The 16,052-nt window shown below is 38.7% G+C and overlaps 1 protein-coding gene across 11 annotated transcripts in view; it reads right to left on the reverse strand.

The window, feature by feature from the left end:
- Positions 1 to 424: 424 nt before the first annotated feature.
- Positions 425 to 16,052, reverse strand: part of ATXN3 (ataxin 3) — a 33,764-nt gene continuing 18,136 nt past the window's right edge. For 7 of the 11 annotated variants that reach the window (XM_007660523.3, XM_029071015.1, XM_007660525.2 and 4 more), the window contains 6 exons: positions 11,427 to 11,514; positions 10,914 to 11,046; positions 9,932 to 10,107; positions 8,801 to 8,909; positions 3,096 to 3,184; positions 425 to 2,079 (listed from right to left, as the gene is read on the reverse strand). In XM_007660523.3, the coding sequence (XP_007658713.1) occupies positions 1,985 to 2,079; positions 3,096 to 3,184; positions 8,801 to 8,909; positions 9,932 to 10,107; positions 10,914 to 11,046; positions 11,427 to 11,514 (690 nt within the window). In that variant the 3' untranslated portion in view covers positions 425 to 1,984. Of the gene's footprint in view, positions 2,080 to 3,095; positions 3,185 to 4,916; positions 5,097 to 8,800; positions 8,910 to 9,931; positions 10,108 to 10,913; positions 11,047 to 11,426; positions 11,515 to 16,052 lie in introns of those variants that run through there. The other 4 variants (XR_485073.2, XM_029071053.2, XM_029071030.1 and 1 more) reach the window with 4 other exon arrangements.

Here is a 16,052-nt window from a genome sequence, read left to right on the forward strand (position 1 = left end):
GGGACATGGACTGTGTCCAACCTGATTAGCTGTATCTATCCTAGCGCTTAGAACAGTGCCTGGCACATAGTAAGCGCTTAACAAATACCATAAAAAAAGTACAGTGTCAAACTCCTTATGATCTAACATACAGTTAGCTTAGAAAATAAAGTTCCAATTTTTATAATTCTCTTGTATTTTTCATTATGAAGATCATTAATCTAGTGGCTTGATTTATTTTTTTTTAGAGAATATAACCACAAAAATATTAAATTAAGCTATGATTTGTATATTGCACAGAAGAAATATTGAACTCTGGAAATTTATGTCCTATAAAACATTTTCAAAGTGGATATTTTTGATTTTTGATTAAAATATCTTAAACTTGTTAATTCCCCAGTGAGTCTTTAAATGGTCCAAATCAAAGATGTTACAAAAAAACCTGTTAGTTTTGATCCAAATGAATCAAACTCTGTTTTTAATCTTATTTACAGTTACAGTTAATAATAAATCTTAGACTAAAGTTTCTCCATGACAGAAACTTCTATAGCCAGCCACATGTGTGCTATTTTTAAAAAAAATTTCTAAAATTCCCATTTAAAATTTTTAGGCCATTAATCATTTAACATTAAAAAGTATGATAATGAAAAAAAGCAGATATGGGAGTCTGTTTTAGAAAGAAAGGCATTGTAATTCTAACCCAACATTAGTATTACTCCAAACCAACAATAAATAGTAAAATCCCCTATAGATTTTTACTCAAAACTAAGTGCTCAATTACTTCACAATTCCAATCTGTATTGAAATGACTGGCCCAATTATTCTACTTATAGCTATTTTTACTACATCTGTCAAATCACAGAATGTTTTAAAATACATTTTAGTACATAATTTCATGTCCTCCAAGTTTAAAGTCTGTGGCAAGCAACTGTTAAGTGGAATACAGGCTAAATAAGCAGTGTATCTACATTTCCATATGATTCATCTTTAAATAGAATGGAAAACACCATTTCACATCACAGTAAAGGAAGCAAATTATACTGTGGCAAGGATGCAAATTGGGGAACCAAATTTAGATATTCCATTACACACTTACTTCGAGTACAAAACCTTAAATCTTACAACTAATATAAACTAGCTTGCATACTTTGTTTCTCCTACTTTCCTCAGCAAGAGAAGAAACATCTTGATACCAAGGTGCGTGAGTGAAGGCTACTCAGGAAAAAGCTGTAAAATTTTGATATGATAGACATTCATAAGATACCTAGAAATCACATACATGCACACAAAAGACAGTTATTTGTGCAGTGTTCATTTTGAGAGCCAGGAATGTTCTGGGATATTGAGCCTATTCTGGAATATGTACTCTCTCATTTGAGATTAGTTCAAGTATAGAAAAACTCTGAAAACTGAAAAGAAAAGCAGGTAAGAGAAAGTGGGCCAAAAATAACAGGAAGAAAAACAATCAGCCTAAAAAAGACTCACCACAGGGTGAGAATAGCTTACCCTACTAGAAACCATATTGGTTGGTAGTCACAGACAAAAGGTACTCATTCCAGCAGAGTCAATCTAAATGCTAAGAAATAAACTCTGAAGGAGAGAAAAAAAAAATCAAGTTCTCAGGCAAAAATGGAGAAAAAACCTGTGGCAAACAAGACCTTTAGCACTGGTCTTCAAACAAGTTTAGGAAAATTCCTATTTTAAGAACAACTGAATTGTAAAACAAAATGAATGAAGGAATTTAGTGAACAGTTTATTGTAAATTTCTTTTCAATTGCAGACTGTTCCTTCCACCATTAGTGGGAGCACGCTAAAGCACTCTCAAGTGGTTGCATTCCCATCATTATTTGTAAACTAACTTCAAATTTGGTCTGCTTGTGTTTTTTGCTGAATATTGTGCTACTTCAATACAGCTTGGAACTGAACCCTACATGTGAGACATCCACCCAGTGTTTGAATGCTGGGGGGTTAAAAGTGTTGTGACAATAGGAAAAATGGTATTTTGTTATTTTTTTTCTTCTGACTTCAAGTTGTTACTAACAGTTTCCAAAGACATATTCATAGCAGCCTGAAGCATATCCTCTTCCGTCATGCCTTCGCCTGTCAAAAGCCAAAAAAAACCCACTAGTTATTTTTGAAACTCTCCCAGAATGTGTATTTTCACTATGCATTTTAAATAGAAGTGTTGAGGAATCTGAGAACATATTCTGGATATGTGGATAAAATGCACTGGAGTTACATTAAAATCCAATCCTAGTTTCTTTCCTCCCCTCTCTCTCTCCACGCTCCCATGTACCTGAAATGGCTGTAGGCAAGTCCAGGAGTGGAACTTTGCTGAAGGATCTATAATGGCTGCCCCATCTTGGGGACTACTTGTAATGCTAAGGGGCCTAAATCCCCTCTCCCTTTCCTCAGAATATTTCTAGTTTCATCAAGAACAAACACAAGGCTTGCAAGTATGGACTTGTACAATGCACATTGGTGTGATTCCCAATACACATATTACTGGCCTTGTCTGAAACTACATTTCAACAGGATTTTGACCTTTAAACCCTGCACTTCCCTGACACGGACATTTTGGTGGTTTGATGCTAAAGAGGGGAGGAAGTCCTGACCCAAAAAACCCATGCCAGTTCTGCTACTAGGACATCTCTGAATCTCAGTACAACGAAAATAATGTTTCTTCCCTAACTTGTCTCCCAGAAATGTTATGGCAATTAAATCAACTTCTGAAAATATAAAGTGTCATAACAGTGGTACATTTAAATATGTCACAACATAAAAATGGTATATTCAGTTTCAAACACCTAAAAATATACTCAGACTAACAATTATCTTTCGATGATGTAAATATTTATGACGGTTTAATTTCTTATATCCTGGCCCTTTCTTGAATACTGGAGATGCCATGGAGATATGACTGGCTCTTGAAAGCAGGGGAATGAGTCTCTAAATTGATGTCAATCAAGAAGATAAGGATTTCCATTCAAACTTCAGGGAGAAAATGAAAGAATTAAAAAAAAAAAACTTAAAGCAATATCCCAAAGTAAAAAAAGTCATGTGTGAAGAGACTGGGATTACTGAAAAATATCCACTGCCTTAAGAAAAAGACAGACCTGGGTCAATTCTGAGTGCATCAGAACTGGAACTTGGCTTGTCGTGTACATGTGTAATCTGTTCTTGTTGATGTAACTGCTGCTGCTGCCTGAAAGAGATAGAATTGAACGGATATTGGTTGACCAAGGGCAAAACAAACAAGAAAACAATAATCTTCATGGATACAAAATGAGGACAGGCACAATATCTTCCTCTCCATTTTCCGATTACCCTCCCAACTGCTCCCTCCCCACTATGCATGTAGCATCAAATGACCTGTCCTACACTACTCTGAATAGGACTGACCACATAACCCTGTTTCATTTTGATGTGGCAGAGAAAGGGGCAGACAGGCCCCCAGCTCCTATTCATACCATAAGAGAACTTTTGGGGACTTTAATGAACTTCTCACAACCAAATTTGCTTAGAAGAAAGGTCTGTTATATAAATACAGTTTCTGGCCTTGGTGGGCTCCCAGCCCTTTCCCTGTAGTGGCCTTGATGCAAAAGTCATGTTTATCCCTGCCAGAACTGGGAATCAAGATGTCTTTAATACATTCAGCCTTGCACAGTGCTATCGTTGCCTTCTTAGAAGACAATGTTCTATGTAGAATCAGGTAAAACGAGTTATTGAAGTAGTGAAAATTACACGATTAACTTCTCAAGGGTTTGGATTTCTTACAATTAAATATAGTTAATACTTGAGATTAGGCTATACGTTCCCTTGAAAAAAATTTTTTTAAATCTTCCTGCTTATGTGTGGTCCTTTTCAGTTCATCACCTTGCAGCTACTTAGGTATTCTGCTGTCAATCATTCTCCTCACAGATTCTGTGTTGGCAATCTGCAATAATCTCAATACTGGTGATCAGATAAGGTTGGCTGACTTTGGGATGCAATTCACAACACCTGCAGGCTTTTTTTTTTCAAGTCCCTCTAGAGTAACCAGCATAGAGCAGTTCCTGGATGAATTCTGCAGACTTTCAATGATGCCGGTAGTCTGTTGTGCAATTCTGACAGCTTTCTCACCTTCCTACTCCTCCCCACACCCGATCCTCAGGGACTTCAGTATCCATGAGATTGTTTCCACTGACCCTCTGGCAATCTGCTTCCTCTCACTTCTTAACTCCGTGATCCACCTCACTCATATACAATCTTGGACATACTCTGCACCTCATCATCGTTGGTCACTGTACAAATTCTAACCTCACCTACTTTGACACAAACCTTCTAACCTGACTTCTCGTTCATAACTCCCTCCCAACAAAACATCTCTTCTCCAAAAGAGGCCACTAACTTCTAGACCATTTTTACTTTGCCATTGTGCCCAAATCTTGAACTCCCTTCCCAAACTATTTTCTTCTATCAGGAACTTCCACTATTATTATTATTAATAATAATAAAAGGTATTTTGTTAAGTGCTTACTATGTGCCAGGGACTGTACTATGAGCTGAGGTAGATTCAAGATAACTGAGTCGGACACAATCACTGTCCCACATGGGGCTCACAGTTAATCCCCATTTTACAGATGAAAAACTGAAGCACAGAGAATTTAACTGATTTGCCCAAGGTCACACGACATGGGATGTAGCCAGGATTAGAACCCATGGCCTCTGTCTCCTGGGCCTGTGTTCTTTCCACTAGGCCACGGTGCTTGATACTTATTTAAATGTCTGTCTCCCAACTAGACTGCAAGGTCCTTGAGGGAAGAGCTCATGTCTACCAACTATATTATATTCCCCTAAGTGCTTAGTATAAGCACTCTGCACAAAGTAAGCACTCAATCAATACCACTAGTTGATTAATATGACAAAATATCTTCAACTCAATCAATTGTTCATACCTTTATGGAGTCACCTTGAGATACCATGGTAATAAAATTTGCTTAGTAGTTGCTAACACCCAGATCTGCTGATGGTGCCGAATGCTTTTCTGAGACTTAAGAATGCATTATAGGTATACTTCCTGCACTTCTTCTCTTGAAGCAAAGATCATGTCGGATGCATTTTAATTTGAAGCCACACTGAGATTCAGAGAGTGAATGTTTAATGATATTCATCTACAGGCTGTCTACACTTAATATTTATACTGTGACAACAAGTTTTCACACCAGTGCTCAACATTTATTTCAATGTTGGCAAAAGTCCTCTGGAATTGATAGAAATTATATAGAAAAAACAACTTCATATCTGTCTCCTATGCATGCATTTTTCCATGAAATTATTTCATTAGATTGATGTACACTGAGAAAAGAAAAATGGATTACTTTCATAGAGAAGCAGCGCGGCTCACTGGAAAGAGCACAGGCTTTGGAGTCAGAGGTCATGGGTTCAAACCCTGGCTCTGCCACTTGCCAGCTGTGTAACTTTGGGCAAGTCACTTAACTTCTCGGTGCCTCAGTTCCCTCATCTGTAAAATGGGGATTAAGACTGTGAGCCCCACGTGGGACAACTTGATTCCCCTGTGTCTACCCCAGCGCTTAGAACAGTGCTCGGCACATAGTAAGCGCTTAACAAATACCAACATTATTATTATTATCTGCTTTGTATAGCCAATATACTACACACACACACACAAAATAAAAACCACCCACGTTTTATAAGGTTCTATTTAACTCTGATTCACAGTGGGAGTTGGCAAAAATACAGTTGGTGGGCTAAAGTCAGTTCAATTGACTTACTCCATTCAGGAGGTTGGATTCAGGTTGGCTTTACCCTGCTAGCCAATTCTGCCAGTGGCAGCTCCTGTCTCACTGCATTCTGGCCAAGAATGCAGGTTATAACTTCCTGACATGTTCTGAGCCCAAGACCAGTGGTGAGAGGGCAATTACTAAATATATAGCTGGTTAAGGGTTAAGAAGCTGTGAATTTCTCTAGTTTAAACCTCTTCCACGTTTCCTCCCTCTTCCACTCCTAATCGCTGCTGCTCTTCTCTAAAGGATAGTCTCGGTCTGAGCATTTCATATTTTTCTGAATTTTATGAACTTTTTAAAAGCCAAAGGAAAATATATACATACACACAAATGTACATTTTCCTTAAAGTACTAAGCAAGACACACACGTGTGTGTGTGTGTATATATATATATATATGTATATTACAAATATACATGTATATATAACAGATGTATATTTTAGGTTTTGTTTAACTCTAATATATATTTTCCTTAAAGTATTAAGCAAGACACACACATATGTATACATATATATGTATATTACAAATATACATATATATATAGCAAATGCACATTTTAGGTTTTAACTCTTTAATTTAAATTTGTGTCCCCCATTAAGAGTGTAAGCTCCTTTGTAGGCAAAAAAGATATAAATTCATTCTTCTGCACTTCCAAAACTCCTGATATAGTGTATTACACATCAAGTACGTGCTTGTTATGGGCCTCTACTAAATTTGAACTGTTGATTGGAAATTCAGAAATATGAATAGCTTGAAAATGTGTTCAATTATTTTCCATTACTCTGATGTCAACCACAAAGTTAAAGTTGCAGTGCAGTAGCTGGTGATGATAAATGACAGGGCAGGTTCAGTCCAGACATGAAGATTAGAGACAATGGACCTGTGCCAAGGAATTGTCGGTAGCGTTAGTGGTTGCAGCCACTCCTGCAGGGTAGAAGGCCAGTAGGTGGGCAGGAGTTCATCACATTTTGCAGTACATGCAAGAACTTTACATAAAAACCCCACTTATGGCCAAAGTGACCATGGCATAGAATGTGAATTACACATTACGCTGTACTCTCCCACGTACTTAGTACAGTGCTTTACACACAATAAGCACTCAATACACATGACAATAAATTAGTGAAGATCTGGCTGACTGTGATGAATCTGATGCTCCAAGCCATAAAGTCTAATTTTGTAGTGTATTAAATTTGAAGACTAATGCATTATTTTTCTTACAACCAGGGATTTCAAAATAAATGCATATAACGATGGCCTCGGTTGGAATGAGGAACTTCCTAACAGCTTTAGGTCAAAATGAAATCTTAATGCTCTCAGAAGATTTCTGGTTGGGCACACTTTACCTGCCCAATCATTTCATCCAGTGGCAAAAAGAAACTCCTAGATATTCCCCACAATTAAAGACATCTTGGCCAACAAATGCACTCCACCCTACCTCATATGTGGAGAAATTCATTCTTATACGTCACTAAGAAGTTTAGCTGGCCTTAGTCATTGTTTCCGTGTAAAAAAATGGAGGACAACTAAGTACCGCCAATTTTCAGAGAGACAACTGAGGCTCAGAGAAACTAAGCGATTTACCGAGGGTTGCATAAAATAAAGAATATGGAATCAACTAATCTACATGTGTTAAAATAATGTAAGCAATCACTAAACTGTTTTGCAGCCCTGGTTCTGTAAAGTACATTTTCAGCAAATAGAAAGTTAGTCATTAGGTAACACACTGGTTTAAACTGACTTTCAAATGTCAAAAAACACGTGGTCCCATACTGTAACTTTGGGAAAACATTTTACCTTACAATTTTCGAGTCTAGATATAGGATGAAATTGCATAGTACCATAAAGTGTGCAAGATACTTTCCAGCTCTGTAGATTTACAATCAGCCTTAGTAAAGAACACTATGCTAAGCACTTGATAACTGAGTTTATGCTTAGCAAAAGAAAAAAAAGGAATCAGTCAAAAACAGAATGCATAATTAGGCTACACTTAAAACAGTAAGTTTTCCCTTTTGAGGGAAAACTAATCCGGTGCCAACACTGCCAACCTTTAAAAAGTGGGTTTTTTCAGGGTTGGAAAATGTCACTCACTTTATGAGCCCCTTGTTAGACATCATGCTGCAGGCCTGGCAGAAGGACAAGCTCTCCTCAACCTTGCAGAATCATATGAAACCTTCTGGGAGGAGGCGAGCTCCTGTGTTAATACTAGGAAAACCACCTCAGTCGGAGAGAAGCAGAGTTCTTCCGAAGACAAGGGGGAAGGGAATTCAAGCAGTTGGAGCTGTTTATAAGCTGTGTTGTGTGCTCTGCCCGCTTCCCGGAGACCCACCAGAAGAAAAGCTTCCTGCACTAACATATTTCTCTCGGGTTAATCTATGCTTGAAATCTAAGGAGAGTTAATTTGGAGGGTTACATTACATTGAACCCTGTTTCCAGCCATGTCCCCAAGGAAGTTCCCAGCCTGGCACTGGGCCAGAATAAGGGGGTCTCATTTCTGGTAGCCACTTGGCTATGGGGAGTCTTGACCTTCAGTGGCTGTAAATATTGCTTTGTAAACTTTGAGTTTAGTTTTTTTTTTCCCCAATTGTCTCAAATTTGTGCTAGTGAATGGATTTCAACTTTGATCTTATATTCTTAGGGTATCTGATTTTACCCATGGTCACTTAGATAGGCCTTTATAGAACACTCATAGGGGGCGAAGGGGAATTTTTTAACCCATATCTTCCTTTAATGGACCTAAATATAGGTTAACTGAGAGCAGTCCTGGTTTGGGGTTCTATAGCTAAATGGCCCTAACTTCACTTTTCCAAAGAAAAGCCTCATTGGAATCTAATATATTTTGAAAAAATAAATGTATATGTCATTTGTTCAGTGAATAAACATTTACAAGGGATTATAAATAATAGCGTAGCTACTTTGTGACATCAATCTTTTCCCTGGAGGCTGAAGCAATTTTTAAAAGATGAACAGTAACATTGAAAAAGCCAAAATAAGATTTTTTAAATGGAGTTTTAATTCTTAACCAACTACTTTACTTTTCAAAGTAGGCTTCTCTTCTCTTTCGCAGTTCTTCTGAAGTAAGGGATGAGGATGGTTTTGAACTTGATGTCTGTGGTCTATCTTGGGATGCATTTCTGTGACTTCCTAAAATTAACAATTGAATTTTCCTCTATTATTCAAGGCTAAAAATGAGATGAGCCAGCTAACACATCTAACCCATCTAATGACAATCAGGTGAGTCCCCATTTACCTTTTAAGACTACTATCTAGATAATTATTTGCTCCTTTATGTCAGTTTTAGGAGTAGCTTTAATAAGGATTTAATGTCCCAGAAGCAGCAGACCGAGGTTACAGTATTTCACTAGGTCCCAATCCAAACTGAGTTTGTGTGAATGGGAAAATGTGTTTCCCATTTAACTGGTGAGCAGTACTTGGTGTAAATGAAGCAGCGTGGCTTAATGGATAGAACACGGGCCTGGGAGTTAGAAGGACCTGGGTTCTAATTCCGCCTTCGCCACATGTCTGCTGTGTGACCTTGGGTAAGTCACTTGACTTCTCTGGGCCTCACTTACCTCATTTGTAAAATGGGGATTAAGAGTGTGAGCCCCATATGGGACAGGGCCAGTGTCCAACTTGACTAACCTGCATCTGTTGCAGCACTTAGAAGAGTGCTTGGTACATAGTAAGCACTTAAGTACCATAGTTATCATCGTGCCCCCCCGCAGCCCCACAGCACTGATGCCCATATTTGTAGTTTATTTATATTACTGTCTGTCTCCCCCTCTAAACTAAGCTCAATGGGGGCTTGGAATGTGTCTGTTTATTGTTATGTTGTACTCTCCGAAGTGCTTACTAAAGTGCTCTGCACACAGTAAGCCTCAACAAATACGACTGAATGAAAAGAAAACAATTAGACTAATCAAGACCCTAATACCATAACACCCTTGAATAAAACTGAATGAGTACATCAAGCATGAACTATACATGTATCCTAAAGGGAGAAACAAGGAATTTTACCGTACAAATTGGATCACCATTACAGAGCCAACAACTGCCAACAGAACTATATCTGCAAAGAATTTCTTCCTTCTGGAAGTACTTCTAAGAGACATTACTTTGAAATGAGTCTCCAAATCCTGAGGGTTCCTTTTTTTTTTCTTTTTTACCTTGCATACTAAGTTGAATAGCTCTACGGAGATCTGCTTCTTCATCTTCCATATCAATTTCCTGTCTGCTTAGTGCAAGTGCCTTTTGTAGATTCTCCTCATCTTCATCTACCATGCCTGTTCCATCATATGGTTGACTTACTTCTAAAGCTTGTTCCAGGTCAGTTTTCTGGATGCTAGAAAGTACAGAATTTAAATTGTGAAAATACATCATGCCTGTTTGGGATCTGATTTGGATCTTAGTTGGTAAAAACTTCAGTCGATTAAATGAAGCTTCCTAGACAGCAATTCCCACTGGAGAATGACGGTTGAGCCTTGGTTCGGTCACAAGGACTTTGGGACTGAAAACCTGCATGAAGGAATTGACGGTAGTGCTAGTGGCTAGTGCCAGCCTATTCACATTCTCTTGTCCGCTGCATTGGTGTTCGAGCAGGTGGGCAAAGGAGCAGCACTTGCAAATCATCTCTTAGAAAAATCTATTTAAGTCAGACTTACTTAAAAAAAGGCAACCTCTAAAATTGTTATTTTTGATATAAATAATTTCACCAAAATAAACAACTTTGAATACTGGGAGAGAATAGAGAATGACTTCTTACAATACAATTCATACTCCTGTAGGAGAACAGCATGACCTAGCATTGGCCTGGGAGTCAGAAGGACTTGGTTCTAATCCCGGCTCCACAATGTTTCTGCTGTGTGACCTTGGGCAAGTCCCTTAACTTCTCTGTGTCTCAGTTCCCTCATCTGTAAAATGAGGATTAAGACCGTGAGTCTCGTGTGGGACATGGATTGGGTCCAACCTGATTATCTTGCATTTACCCTACTGCTCAGTACAGTGCCTGGCACATAGTAAGTGTTTACCACATACCATTTAAAAAAAAATGCAAAATTAAAATAAAGAGAAAATGTAAACACAGAGTCAGTAACAACACCCTTTGGGGAGAAAATTGTTCTCACTTTAAGAAAATGGTTCTCATTTTACCTCTGATCTTTTGATTGTGCCAATTCTTCTCCTATGAGCTTTGGTCGCTGGATTTGTTGTACCCGAATCATCTGCAGTAGCTGGTCAGCTTCACAATCTGGGAGGTCACCCTTAACAACAAATATAGAATAACCTAAAAAGGATAAAATAATTAACCCACGAAGTGCACTGTGGATTAGAAATGGATTAATACGTTCATCCAAGAAATGAATCCAATATCCCCCTCTAGTCTGTAAACGCTAGTAGAAACATTTCTATTAACTCTGTTGAACTGCATTCTCCCAAGCACTTTCTACAATGTTCTCCATATAATAAGCACTCAATAAATGCAACTGAAGGGATTGTTATGCTGCCCCCCGCCAAACCTCAAGAATAGCTGATCTAATGAGCAATACGAGAGTTCCATACACTGTAGTGCAACCACTTCTCTTCACATAAATTATATGGACTACATATCTAGTACTATTCACACTTTCAGAGAACATATTTCAACATGTACTAATTTTTATTTACCTTCCTGTTGTAACTGTGCCAAGAAAAGTGCAAGATATGTATCTGATATCAGTTCTGGACCCGTCAAGAGAGAATTCAAATTAAACCACTGGGAAACAAATTCAAAAGAAAATATTAAAATGAGCATGCAATAAAGATTGGGAAAAAAGTTTTCATCTGTTGAGACTAGGAATGACAAGCAATGTAACGCTATAAAACCATTTCGAACATTGACAAACATGTCACATTTATCAAGCATTGGGGTAAAACAGAAGACAGGTGTGTGGTTGTCAATTATAATTCTTGTAAAAATATTTTTTACAGGGCAATTTCTATTCAAACGTTCTGTCTACTCTAATTTTCAGAGGCTTGTTTTGCAAAGTCACTATAAACTGGGATTTGATTTTGACTTGAGAAAAGTGATGGAGGTATTTCAAAGTCTTAAATCTTCTTTACTGCAGAGTGCACATACAGCAAATTATGAAATATACAGCAGAACAGAGGGCTGGATAAGGCATCCGAAAGTTCCAACTGCTGATGATGAATGCATTGGGCCAAGAGTGATCTCCAAGCATTTTGCCAAGAATGTCAATTTTGACAGGAACACATAGCCAATAGGAATACAACTGAAACTATCAACTCATTCAAGACTGGTCATTACACAATCATAAGATGGTAATGACTGAGTCACCAGTGTGGACTATTGTTAAACAGGTGATGAAATACTGTAGCCATTATCCAACATTTATTATAACATAATTATAACATTTATTACATTCTTACAAAGTGGTATGTGCTGGGATAAATACAACATATCAGATTGGGCCCAGACTGCCCCCATCCCACAAAGGGGCTCACAATCTATTTTATCCCTACTTTACAAATGAGGACGCAGGCTCAGAGAGGTGAAGTAACTTGCCCAAGGCCATGCGAACAGGGCAGTAGTACAGCTGTGGTTACAACCCAGGTCTTACTCCCAGTTCTCCTACTGCTAGGTCCCACTGCCTTCTTGGATTATGTTACTACAAAGATTTTTAAAATCAGTGAATATTTAATGTCTCTCTCCCTCTAGACTGTAAGCTCGTTAGGGGCAGGGAATGTGTCTGCTCATTCTGTTGTATTGTACTCTCCCAAGCCCTTAGGACAGTGCTCTGCACATAGTAAGCGCTCAATAAATACAATTGATGATTAAAAGCTGAAAAAAAAGGAGAACTAAATCTGGTTCAAGGACATACATCTCACATCAGACTTAACATTTGTCAATAACCCATTTGACCCACGACCCAAACTAACTTTATTCCACATTTAATACAATGTGTATAACCAGCACCTAATGTTCCAGCATCTTTTGGAACAGATCATTAGTAAAGACCAATAATAAGCCAAGAAACAAATACCCTAAAATATTAAAGTGTAAGTGGCAAAATGGGATGTAGTAACTGGAATCATGTTGATTCTACATCTTGTTGATGCTACAAGATGAAAGTTTTAAAGACAATAGGAAATGCAGGGGCTAGTAATTTTGAAGCAATCTCTGAAATTAAAACTTCTGAGAAGCCAAAGCCTTCGTAGAAGGAAGGAATATCAAAATATTTCATATGTCTCCCCTCTGATCATTCAGATATCAACACACTTCTCATACAGTATTGAAGGCAACTACTATTCACTCATTTTCAACATAAGTTTAAATAAATTTCCTGACTCTATTTTACTGTACTCTCCCAAGCACTTAGTATAGTGCTCGGCACAAAATAACTATAAATACCACTTACTGATGCAGTCAGAAATGTTTCTATTCATCTCTTAATGGAAATAGAAATCTTTACTTCCAATAACTAGGCAATAACTAGGTCATTTTCACTAATAAAAATGAATAACATTTTTACTAAAAATTTAGTTTCCAGTTTCAAGTCCAGTTTTTTCTGAGCAGCAGAGGTACAAGTCTTCTGATACAGAAATAATTGACTTTCCATTAACTCCTATCTCAATCTGTACTGCAAACTTTAGGAAGACCAAAGCCTGGCTCCTTTTTGCTTTGTCAAAAGGCAGGCAGCATAGCCTAAAAGAGCATGGGACTGTTCCTCATTTGTAAAATGGGAATAAAATTCCCACTCTCCCAAACTCCTAGACTGTGAGCCTCCTGTTGGTCAAACACTGCATCTAAGGTCAATCCCAGCACTTACATTAGAATAATTATTGCATTACAGGCTTACTATTACTTTTTAGAAGAGTTCTCTTTTCATGGCTTCTGCCAAATCCAGATGCACATAAGCGAGGGAACTGCTTGCGGAAATCTAGACATTAGGCCGACCTCACCACCTCAAACTTATTCTCACCAGCTTTAAACTGTGACCTTTCCTCTGCCCAGCAACAATACCTCTACACCCGTACTGATTCCCGTACCCACAGTCGGCACCAGCTGTTTGAAACATTAATCTATCTCCATAAGCCCCTTGTCACCCCAATCCCCACCTCTTGATCCTAATGAGCATGCCATCTATTTTGTGGATAAGATTGAAACCACCAGGCACTAACTTCTTAAATTTCTCCCCAGACTATGTCAGTCCCAGCCTTCTCTTGCCCCCTCACTGACTTTCCCATTCTTCCTAGCAATATCTCGAGAAGAAAGCTCCCACCTCTCCTCAAAATCTTTTCCCTCCATCTGCAGCACTGACCCCATCCTTCTGCACCTTACTAAAATACTTGCCCCATCCTTTCCTCCCTTCCTCCTTGATCACTACATTCAAACAGTCACCCTCCTATGGGTTCCAACTTCATGACATCTCCAGAACCCACTTCTTCCTCTCCATCCAAACTATTACCACGCTGATCCAATCACTTGTCATACTCAGCCTTAACTACTGCATCAGCCTCCTTGCTGACCTTACTGCCTGCAGTCTCTCGCCCCTCCGCTCCAGAATTCACTCTGTAGCCTGGATCATTTTTTCTAAAAAACTTTTTCTCTGAACATTAGCAGTGGTTGTCAATCCAACTTCCTATCAAACAGAAACTCCTTCCCATTGGCTTTTAAGTCACTTAATTCTCTCTCTCACTATAACCCAGCCCTCACACTTCTCCTAAACAACCTACTCACTGTACCTTGACCTCATCTCTCACCATCAATCCCGTGCTCACATTCTTCCTCCTGCCTGAAACTTTCTCCCACTTCCCATCCAACATACCACCAGTCTCCCCATCTTCAAAGCCCTGCTAAAATCATACTTCTTCCAAAAAGCCTTCCCTGACTAAAACTCTTAATTTCCCACCCTATTCTCCTTCCCTTCTATGTCACCTATGCATTTGGGTCTCTACCCTCTAAGCACTTTGATATTGACCTTACCCCCACAGCACTATATGCTGTTGATTCCCCTGTCATTTTATTTTAATGTCTGCTTCTGTATTGTGTTCTCCCAAGCATTTAGTACACTGCCCCACACTAAGTGTTCAAAATTACCAGATTGACTGATTGGAGAGCTGGAGGTTCAGCCTTTTGTCCTTCAGTTTTTAGCCAGATTACTTCAAGAAAACTCCTACGATCCTAATTTGAATTTCTGAAATATGAATACACATTCACTTTTGTCCTGAAATGTAACTCACCTTTTACTATGTACAAATGGATCTATTTTTCTCAGAATAAATCCCAGCGTAAAGCAAAGATTCTTTTAAAAAAAAATTAAATGAGATGCTCTGTATGCGATGGAGAAAAATATTATTCAACAGGGATTATTGAAAGTAAAAATAATAAAAGACTTTCATTAAAAAAAGATTTCTAAAAACTTCTAATTGGTTTTGGAAAAATTTGCTTTATGTGCCTGTAACTTTGGAATTGTCCTCAACTCATTTCAAACAACCCAACTATTCAATTCGTCACCAAATCCTGTCCATTATACTTTCATAACATTGCTAAAATCCACCCTTTCCTTGCCATCCAAACTGCTACTAAGATGATCCAAGCACTTATTTTTCCTTGCCTCGACTACTGCATCAGCCTCCTTGCTGACCTCCCTGCCTCCTGTCTCTCCTGACTCCAGTCCATATATCACTCTGCTGCCCGGATCATTTTTCTTAAAAATTGTTCGGCCCACATCTCCCCAATCCCCGAGAACCTCCAATGGTTGCCCATCCACTTCCATATTAAACAAAAACTTCTTAGTGTTGGCTGTAAAGCATTCGATCAGCTTCTGCCCTACCTTACCTCACTGATTGATCAGCTTCTGGCCTACCTTACCTCACTGATTGATCAGCTTCTGCCCTCCTACCTTACCTCACTGATCTACTAAACCCAGCCCACACACTGCTCTCTTCTAGTGCCTGCTTGGTCACTGTGGCCCAATCTTGCCTATCTCACTGCCGATCACTTTCCCACATCCTCCCTTTGATCTGGAGCTCCTCCCTCCTCTGCATATGTCAAACTACTACTCTTCCCACCTTTTAAGACTTACTAAGTTCACTGCTCCTCCAAGAGGCCTTCCTGAATTAAATCTACTTTTCCCCAACTCCCGCTTCCTCTGTGTCACCTATGCACATGGATCTGTACCCTTTGGGCTTCTGATACTCACCCCACCCTTAGCCCCCAGCACTCATGTACACATCCACATTTAATTTCTGTCTCCCTCTCTACATTGTAAACTCATTGTGGGCAGGGAA

This window comes from Ornithorhynchus anatinus, chromosome 1 (genome assembly GCF_004115215.2).
Source record: "Ornithorhynchus anatinus isolate Pmale09 chromosome 1, mOrnAna1.pri.v4, whole genome shotgun sequence".
Taxonomy (NCBI): Eukaryota; Metazoa; Chordata; class Mammalia; order Monotremata; family Ornithorhynchidae; genus Ornithorhynchus; species Ornithorhynchus anatinus.